The sequence below is a fragment of the Chinchilla lanigera genome, unplaced genomic scaffold (genome assembly GCF_000276665.1).
Source record: "Chinchilla lanigera isolate Chin_1 unplaced genomic scaffold, ChiLan1.0 scaffold00059, whole genome shotgun sequence".
In the NCBI taxonomy this organism is placed as follows: domain Eukaryota; kingdom Metazoa; phylum Chordata; class Mammalia; order Rodentia; family Chinchillidae; genus Chinchilla; species Chinchilla lanigera.
The window spans coordinates 890,719-900,851 of NW_004955460.1; the positions used below are offsets into that span (position 1 = coordinate 890,719).

The 10,133-nt window shown below is 42.2% G+C and overlaps 1 protein-coding gene across 4 annotated transcripts; it reads left to right on the forward strand.

The window, feature by feature from the left end:
• The first annotated feature begins 4,482 nt into the window (after positions 1-4,482).
• Positions 4,483-6,985, forward strand: LOC102013148 (chromosome unknown open reading frame, human C7orf25). 4 transcript variants are annotated; one of them, XM_005397720.2, is made up of 2 exons: positions 4,483-4,634; positions 5,343-6,985. In XM_005397720.2, exon 2 carries the CDS (start codon positions 5,364-5,366, stop codon positions 6,624-6,626), a length of 1,263 nt encoding a protein of 420 aa, XP_005397777.1. In that variant the 5' UTR covers positions 4,483-4,634; positions 5,343-5,363; the 3' UTR covers positions 6,627-6,985. The 4 variants fall into 4 exon arrangements, with proteins under 4 accessions (XP_005397777.1, XP_005397773.1, XP_013376747.1 ...); XM_005397716.2 differs by having other exon boundaries at positions 4,492-4,563; XM_013521293.1 differs by having other exon boundaries at positions 4,502-4,544.
• The last annotated feature ends 3,148 nt before the right edge of the window (positions 6,986-10,133 follow it).

A 10,133-nucleotide genomic window follows, 5' to 3' on the forward strand; every position in this document is an offset into this window, starting at 1 on the left:
CTTCCAGGTTTTTAGGAGTTAGTAAAATTTTAACATTTCATCTGATATTTTAACACTGAACATTTTATTTCCTGCTACTCATTACAGTTGACTTTTAGAAATGACATTGCAAGGCAAAATGATGAAATCGCTATTCCTTTCTATGCACTTTGGTTCGGTCAGATCACCACCCATTTATAGCGATGCTGCCTGCGTTTCTGTGAAGTACAGTGCTGATTTTGGTAAATCACTTTTGGAGCTGAGAGAATCTGCAGATTCTCATGGATCCATGCGACAAATATGCACATGTGTTTAGTATGTGTAGGTGTGGAATTGGTGAGATCCAAAGCAGTGGTGGCAAACCTATGGTATTTGTGCTGCAGTGGGCTTTTATTGAAAGCTCTAAAAGGTTTGCTTTCACTGTCCCAGAGCTTGGTTCGACTGCATAGAAGCTGTGAGAGTTGAACCACATAGGTCTCCTGGGGGAGACATTTTTTAAGTAAATAAGCTACGGTCTGCTTGTCCTGTTGGTTACTCTATCACAGATACATAAGAATATTGAAAAGAAAGCCCTACATTGTATAGATATTTCAGTTCAAGGATGGACATCATCAGTGCTGGAAATAAGATAGTAATCTTAAGTGTCAAACCTGGCTTAAGGCCCTCATCATTTTTGTTATCAGAGCCTTTGCAGTAAGTAAGGTTCTTAAGAGGAAGCAAATAGTAGCATATTCAAGTATGAGATGGTTTTGTTTCTTTGGATTTTTTTTTAAAGACATCTTAGGAAAAAAGAAATCAAATCATTCGTTTGGGTCATGGAACAGAGTTCATAAGTGTCATTAGTCTTAATAATATAAAGAGGTAGTAGGCAATTCCAGGATTTAAGTGTAGTTGGAAAGCTTTTAAGATTCAGCTAAGTTTAGGGGCAAAGCCTTAGAGAATTTTTGACAGGGCTTGCAGTTCTGCTACTTCTCCCCTGGCACCCATGTCTTGTTAGGGTGGCAGAAGCATTTTAGGAGATGTGCGATGGCATCCTGACATCCTGCTTGAAGGTGTCTGTCTTTAAGACCTTGTCTACTACTCTGTCCTTATGAGCTGCTAGTGTATTGTGATTCCAGCACTAGAAAGTGAACATAGTAGTGAAAAGGAATGACTTTGAAAGGTAATTATCTCAGGGAATTTTTGTTTTTCACTAAGTTTCATAAGGCAAGTGTAAAGCCTGGCATGATTAATAGTTAAATACCCTGTTAGCTGCCTTTGAATTTATGTAGGCCCTTTCTACTGTCTAGTATTAAAAAACCAGAGGAATACCAAATTTCTACAAATCAAAGGAGGGAAGAATAAAGATACATAAATTTAAGACAACAGGAAAATGCCATGTATGTTTTGGCATTTTCACAATTCATCCCACAAATAAAGGGAGGAAAAATTGGCTGAAGAGGATTAAATCCAGGTTCAGTTTTCTGCCTCTTGCCCCAAAGTCCAGTTGCAATTGAAGCCGCCTCTGATTCCACTCTCTTTTTGCTCAGTTTAGTCGTTTCATTGTCCTTACTATTAAGATGTTCCTTTTTGTGCAGTTCTTGGGAGACTCAGTTCTTACTTATCATAATGCTCTTCATGTTTGCAGCACCCCTACTCTGAGTTCAATTTGTATCTTAAAAAACTTTCATCTTCACTTTCTTTCAGCCTTTCCCTGTCCCAGTTCCTTACTGAACCAGTAATTTACAGTTATAAAACAATTATTAGCAGAGAAACAAATGTTTAAAATTTACATATAGGCAAAGAGGAGGGGTAAATAAGAGGACAAATACAGAGCTTATGATTACTGCCTGCTAGAATACTGCACATCAATACAGGAACATCAGCACATTTTTCATGTGTTACCCACTTGTTTTCATGGAAAGACCCCAGTAACACTTGAGTGTGTAACTCACCTCTGTCCAAGTGTCTCCTTGCCATTGTAGGCAAGTTCTCTGAAACCCGCCCCCTGTACAGAACAGCAAACAGGTTCTGTGATTTCCAGAAACATGGAGGGGGAGCTGATCACGCCCTTGGATTAGAACCCTGATTTCCTGAAAAGCAGTCCAGGGATCCTGTATCAGTGTCACATTGCCTGTGGTTTCTCAGCTTAGATCTCTGCCTTCCACCCTGTTGCTTACAGAACTAGCCAAACCTGGCAGCCAAGTAAATGATAACTCACTATGCATGAGCATGTATTTAAAAGGTAAAGTAACACTTCATCAGAGACGTCGAGTTCCGTGTTTCATCCGGAGCTTCCTTCACTCCATATTTCAAAATAAGTTAATAATGGTGTTTGGAGTTCTGAAGTTCAGGCCCTATGTTGACATTCTGCTCTGCCAGCTAAGAATGTAGAGTTCTTATATCACCTTCATAGCCCATTTCCCTGCCTCAGTTTACTCAGCTGATAATGCTTAGTTTAAGAGGTTTTTCTTCTAAGTATGCTTTGACTTTCTTGTAACTTTCTTGCAGTTTATATTGCTTCACCGGGGTTTTGGGCTTTTCTTTTTGTTGTCTTCCGTCTGTTGTTTTGTTGTGTAATCATCTTTCAAATTCTTGCCAGCTTCCACGAAAACTAGAAAACTCTCTGTATACTGTTTTCTTCATGGCGTGAATATGTAAACTAACAGTTTTCCCTCACACCTCCTAGAAGTTTCTATCTGCCTCTACCAACCCAGGGTAATAGGTTGCTTGAAATTATATTCTCTGAGTTGGCTGGGTTGAAAAATTCTAGACTAGAAATAAATTATCTCCACATTTTGAAAGCATTATGTCCTTCTCAATTCTGGTGTTGCTGATGGAAACCTAATGCTATGTAGATGATACCAAACCATTTGTTTATAATTTCCCCCTCTGCAGCTTGTAGGTTTTCTTTTATCTCCAGTGTTCCAAAGTTTCACAATGAATGTTTTTGATTCTAAAACTTCTGATAATTGGGTCCTGGACCTTTTTGTGTGGGCTGTATTTTTTCCTCTCTATTTGTGGTAGATTTTGTTTTTCCAATTTATCGGTTGATATTTACAATTCGGGATTTTTTGGAATATTTTATTTTAAGTTGCTTATTTTTATGAGTACATAACGATTACATTCATTGTGGGGAACTGGTACATGTACATAACATCTCAACTCTTTGGAGATGCCTTTTACTTTTGGGAAACTTGCCTGTCCTCTGCCATCTCTTAAAAAGAAATCCTTTTTTTATGGCCAAAATAGTCTTATTTGAAGGTTCTAGTTACAAGATACTTTTAAAAACGACTTTATTACCCTTTCCATTTCCTTAAAAATGTTTGGAAGCATTTGTGAATGAGGTCAGCCCTACTTTCTGGGAAATGCTGACTGTCAGATTTCTCTGAGGTCATTTGCTTAATTTCTCTACAGAAAAATAAGTTTGGGTGGGAGTAGGGGTTAGAGGGGTGCCTGTGTTCCTGGAGGGGCAAAGGCCCCCATTCGGTAGGAAACTATTCCTAGTGGCGCCTCTTGACATCTTTTGTTGGAACCCCTGGCTCCTTATCTTCAAGACCCAAGTTCTAGTCTTCTGCCCCGGGAAGGGCACGGAATGGCCCAGCTGCAGTGGGTAGGAAGGGGCCCTCAGTGTTCCTCAGGCAGAGTTCAGTCTTGCTTCCCACCTTCCAGGCACCTGAAGGTCCAACATCTTTCGCTTTGTAATTCACAAGCGCAATAACCCCTTCTGCAGGCACTTTTTCTCAGCTCTGCTGAGAGGTCTAATGGGTTTAAATAACCTCTCTGTGGCTTTCTTAACTGTGAATACTCTATGTCGCTTTTTAGGTTAGGAAGACAATAACGCGTAGAACATTTAGAACAATGCCTGCCACGGTACTGAGTTCCTGCTATCTGAAAGTGTGCTAAGGTCTATTTTGTCTGCGTCATCTTCTCTTGCTTTTTGTCTAGGAGGGGTTTTCCCCCTTTAACCCTTCTGTCATTTAAGTAGGGTGTGAAGAAGAATAGCTGGGATTAATTTTGACTGGGAGTCTTAATATTTAGAATTAGTTTACATTTTCAAATCCAATCGTTCTGGGTGGCTTTGGACACTGTGCTCTTCAGTATGGCAGCACATCTCTGTGGCAGCACACTTGGGAGATGGGGGTGGGAGTAAGGGCACAGGGCCTTCTCACAAAGCCACATCCCCAGTCCCTTTTTTGAGACCAGGTCTCACTAAGTTGCCCAGCCTTCCAGAGTGCTGGGATTACAGGCGTGAACCACCACACCTGTCTTGTAACAGCACAGTTTCTGTGTGGACCCTGAAGTGCAGTGGAGCCCCACCTGCGCCTTGGCGAAGCTGGCGCTCCACCCCGCCCTCTCTTGGTGCCTTGGGGCTGGTCTCTTGCAGCTTAGCGTCTAGCCCCGCAGAAGAGAGCGGGGTGCCCTCAACAAACATGGCCGCCACGCCGGCGTCAGCGGCGTCCCACAGGCCACGCAGCCGCCTGGGAATCGCGGACTCAGCGTCGCCCGGCGCGGGGTCACGTGACGCAGGAGGCGCTGGAGGCGGGGGCAGGGTGTCCTCTCGGGCCGAGCGGCACCGGCGCCAAGTGAGGCGGGCTGTGCTGGGTGAGGGCTCCGGGGTCCCGGCTTCGCGTGCCCGCGCCGCCCGCTCACGCTCGCGGTCCTGGGCGCTGCCGGTGAGAAGCCGGGAGGGGGGGAGAGGAGGGGCAGGCGGCCCGCGGGAGGGAGGGGCGGCGGTGCGCCCGCGGCACGGAGCCCGCTCGGCTGCGGCCTGCGCCCTGTGTCCTGCGCCCTGTGCCCTGCGCCCAGCCCCGCTCCGCTCCGTCCCGTTCGCCGCGGTGGAGTCGGCGCCCCCCTGCCCCGGCGGGAGCGTGGAGCGGGCGGGCCGCGGCCATCTCGGTCTGTTAACGTGCAGCCGAGCCGGTGCTGATTCCGGGTCGGGACCCAGTGCCCCGCGAAGCTGGGAGGAGCTGGTTAGAGACCGCGTGGAGGGAGGAGGCGGGGGAGACAAGCGCGGCCCGGCAGGGGTGCACACGCCGGCTTTGCACACTGCTCACCAGCTACGGTGTGCCTCGTTTCATGCTAAGCATTTTATGTGGATGTTCTGAAAGTTACCAGAATTCCTCTGCTGGGATAGCAATAGCACCCCTGGCTTCTGAAGAAATAAAGGTCTAAACAAGTGTGCCAAGATCCAGCATACCTACACAAAGTTCCTAAGTTCCGTGTAGCTTTCCTTAGCGATCAAGGGAAGGAGGCCCTTCAAAGTTAGACTCACAGAAGTCCAAGTTCATCGACTTGCCTCCCATAAACTTTGTCGATAGATTGCTTTTAAGCCTCGTCATTTTGGAGAAGGGTTTGAATTCTTGTTTGTTTTCTTTTCACAGGAAAGGAATAATGCTGTCAGCATGTCTGCTCACTCCATGCTCTGTGAACGAATCGCCATAGCCAAGGAACTGATCAAGAGAGCAGAGTCACTTTCAGGCTCAAGAAAAGGTGGCATAGAAGGGGGTGCAAAGCTGTGCAGCAAATTGAAGGCAGAATTAAAATTTTTACAGAAAGTAGAAGCTGGGAAAGTAGCTATTAAAGAATCTCATTTGAAAAGCACGAATCTAACACATTTGAGAGCCATTGTGGAATCCGCAGAAAACCTGGAAGAAGTTGTTAGCGTTCTTCACGTCTTTGGTTACACAGACACCTTGGGAGAAAAGCAGACCCTTGTGGTGGATGTCGTGGCAAATGGTGGCCATACTTGGGTGAAAGCCATTGGCCGGAAGGCTGAAGCACTGCATAACATCTGGCTGGGCAGGGGCCAGTATGGTGACAAAAGCATCATTGAGCAGGCCGAAGACTTCCTCCAAGCCAGTCACCAGCAGCCCGTGCAGTACAGCAACCCCCACATCATCTTTGCATTTTACAACAGTGTCTCCAGCCCTATGGCAGAGAAGCTGAAGGAAATGGGTGTATCTGTGAGGGGAGACATAGTGGCAGTGAACTCTCTAGATCACCCTGAAGAGCTTCAGCTGAGTGAGAGTGAATCTGATGAGGAGGGCCTGGAACTTTTACAAGTGACCAGAGTAGACCGAGAAAATATCCTAGCGAGTGTTGCATTTCCAACAGAGATTAAGGTTGATGTGTGTAAAAGAGTCAATCTGGACATTACTACCTTAATCACCTATGTGTCTGCTCTCAGCTATGGAGGTTGCCACTTTATCTTCAAAGAAAAAGTGCTCACGGAACAAGCAGAACAAGAGAGGAAAGAGCAGGTTCTACCTCAGCTAGAGGCATTCATGAAGGACAAGGAGTTGTTTGCCTGCGAATCTGCTGTCAAGGATTTTCAGTCTATTCTAGATACCTTAGGAGGACCTGGGGAGAGAGAGAGGGCTGCTGTTCTAATTAAGCGAATCAGTGTGGTACCAGACCAGCCTTCCGAGCGTGCCTTGAAACTAGTGGCCAGTTCAAAAATTAACAGCCGTTCATTAACGATTTTTGGGACAGGAGACACCTTAAAAGCCATCACGATGACTGCCAATAGTGGTTTCGTCAGAGCTGCAAACAACCAAGGTGTTAAATTTAGTGTGTTTATCCATCAGCCTAGAGCACTTACTGAGAGTAAAGAGCCTCTAGCCACCCCCTTACCAAAAGTCTACACAAAGGACAGTGAACATTAGTGGTATCCTTTAAAAATTGTCATGGAAATAAGTTATTTTTACCAAAGGCTGAGTCTTCCCATGTAAATTGTGGGGAATAAGGTCTGTAGCAAAGTAATACTTAGAACTCTGAAGCCAGAATTTCGTTATGTATGTCATCTGTATTTAAAGTGTATGATCTAAAGTAGATAAAGCACAAGAGATAACCTTATTTATCAAGCTGTCTACATTATAGCAATTATATGCATAAGACTTTTGGATGTCTCACAATACTTCTGTTTGATTCAGTAGGGTTGCAGTCTCCCTGTTGCTAATCACATTTCATGGAATATGGCCACACTGCATCTTTCATTCATTAAATCCTTGGTGAAATCTCTGAAGCCTGATTTCATTGTATTGATTTATCACTTGATGTGGGTTAACTCTGGGAGGTAATCATGTATAATTAGATTGTAAAGTTAATGACCATTAAGGAAAAGAAACATTTGATTATTGTGTGTCAGGCACAGTGTGATGGGTATGTTCGCAAAGTACATAATACAGAAGAAATGAAAATATGGTAAATTCTGGTCACGCAAGTGCTATGAATCTATTGATACATCTTTGTGAAAAGAAAGATAGCAAACAGTCCTCTGATCAAATACACCTAGGGCCTGCAAGGCAAAATACCAGTTTGAATAAAATGAAAAAGCACGCTATGAAAGGTTTTTAAAAATCAGGTTTTAAGTCCATGTGCCATATATTTCAAGTGTTTAAATTATTAATACTACCTTTCCTGTTCCATTTACAAGTGACTGCTGCATTAACTCAGTCGTGAAATGATGATGGTAGTCTGTGCCAGTTGCATGACAGGTTGTAATTAAAAGCAATTTTCTACACTCAGGCACTCAGCACTATGGGAAGCTGAGGCAGAAGGATTGCAAATTTGAGACCGTTCTGGGCAATTTAGTGAGATCCTGGGTCAAAATTTCAAATAGGAGGGGGAACTGGGGATGTAGTTCAAAAGGCCCTTGGTTCATTCTTCACTATCACACACACAAATAATTAATGAATATATAAATTTCTATGGCCATGTTGTGTCAGTGTTTTTTAAAAACCTGTATGTAATAAAGCAAAACATAAAACACAAAACATGTAAACCATATTTTTAAAAGTGAGAGTTTGAACCTTATGCTAAGGTTGGAGCTACTGGGTGCTGGAATTCGATTTGTGTAGCCATATCCTGATTTTCTACTTTGCCAACCTTCTCTTTTATGAGAAGGGAAAGTCAGCATCTAGGACCAGTGTTGAGGTAGAATTCAGTTATCAGGGTGTAGGAACACTAATACAAATGCAAAATTAAACGTGGTTTTCTGGGCGGAACTGTAAGAACACATTTTCTAAGCAAAAGACTATCATTTGGCTTCCAGTGTAGTTAGGGAGATAAATTGTCTAATGTTAAAAATTGAATTTAGGCTTTGTGAATAGCCATTAAGGTGCTAAAATCCTTCATAGTAGTAACTACCAGGCATTCTTATAATAGTTTGTTATAAAAAGATAATTAATTGCTCTAAAGAATTAGTCTGGATTCAAGTAAATTAATACAATAAATTATGTGTAAAATACTGAAAAAGTATAGAGTAAGGCAATAATTCTTGCTGTGGAATCAGGAAGTGAGAGTGAAATTTGGGATATTGGATGTGAAATTTTGCAAGAAATGGTGCTCAGAAGTACAGAGAATGGAACTGGAAAAGTTAGGCAAGAGTGAATGTGAGGGCCTATTCCTTGACCAGGCTCAAGTGGGCAGTGTATAACTAGAAATGAAGCTAGAAATGTAATCAAAATTCCCTGGAATTTGGCATTAGAGAACTATTGGTGATTTTTAACAGAAGGCTGCTTGTGATCATCTCTCTTAAGAGAACAACAAAAACTCAGTGTGAAGAAAGTTTAAGCAGGGAGGGAAATGAAACTATTACAGTTACCACAGCCAGAGTGAGGACGACGAGATGCAGTGTCATGGATGTGTGCTGTATTTGACGCAGCATTGTGATAATAATGTCATTTAATAAACATTTACTGTATTGCATGCCGTTTCTATGATAATAGCAATTGCTGAACAGGCAAAAACTTATTTCAAGAAGGTAGATTTGTGTTCCTACTCACTATGAATCAGTTCCAAGAGCTTGGAATTTCGCTCATCAGAAAATCGACAAATAGCACTGGAGAAACTGCTCTTAGAAATGGTCACAGTTGTGGTACTGCCAAAGACCATTATCCTTGCCTGGGCACTGATTACAATTCCTAACTATGCAGTAAATAATGCAAAGAAAAGGTGGACAAAAGTAGTGGGGTACTTTTGTAAGAAATGTAAGAATACCAGAAATAGGAATGTAAGAAATAGGCCTTTGTCTGGAACGTGCATGACTCATAGACCACATCTAGCTGACTGAAGACAGCAGTTCATAGAGGGAAGAAATGAGAGTAAAACAAAAATGTGAGAAGTTATAAAATGAGTGTCCAGTTAACACAAGTTAAAAATCATTGTGTGGAAGCAACACAAATGTCTAAACAGTGAAGAGTAAAGATAAAAAAATAAAACTAATTATGACTGGAATTTAAAAAGGGAAAAGTAAAAGCATATTAAAAATACTTTAGAAGGAAGTCAGTTAGCTTTAAAATTTTACCATTGGAAAAATAAACCAATAAAATGGAGGGTATTAAATATAACTGCTAGTATAAGTTAAATCAAACTAGTTTATAGAGGAAAAACCAAGCCAAAAAGAATTCTCAAGGAAACAAACAACATAGCATAAAATAAAAGCTGTAAGGTCAAGAAGGAATTAAAACCGCTCTGAAAAAGATTAACTATAGGGAAACGTACTATCTACACTATTTTGCTAAACTTAGAAATCTCATTGAAACATGATTTCCTTTGGAAATATGGCTTGCAATTGAAGAAATACCTTAAATAAGCAATAATCACGGAACACAATTGTTAAAGTAGTTAAGCATCTTCCTCTGAATATGTGCTGGTCTAGTTGACGTCATTAAGAGGGTTTTTTCTTGCTTTTAAATATCAAATAATCCCCTTTAGCAATACAGTGCTTAAGATCATATGTGGGGTTCAAGTTTTTAGCATAGTAATATGTGTTGGTTTATTCTTCGTTTGCTCTATGGTAAGAACTTTAGCCTGCTCCTGTCAGAGAAGGAAGGGAGGTTGTGGGGTGTAGTTTTGCTCATGTTAATAGTAGGGTGATTGCCTGAGCACCACTATATTGGAGATGTTGTCAGACTCATTTTATGGACTATGGGCATAGTGCTGGCACCCAAATCTGCAAGATAGCATAAAATACAAAATGCAACACAGTTTCAGTGTAAGAATATACATAAAACATCCCAAATACACCGCTGTGCAGATAAAATGGAGCCCAGGCAGGAAACACCTCACTCTGTGGAAATCTTGTTCCCAGAGGGAAAAGGGGCAGAGATGAGTTCCCAACCTTAAGAGCGGGCTAATCCCACTAGTCAGGAGTATCTTCTGTGATGGGC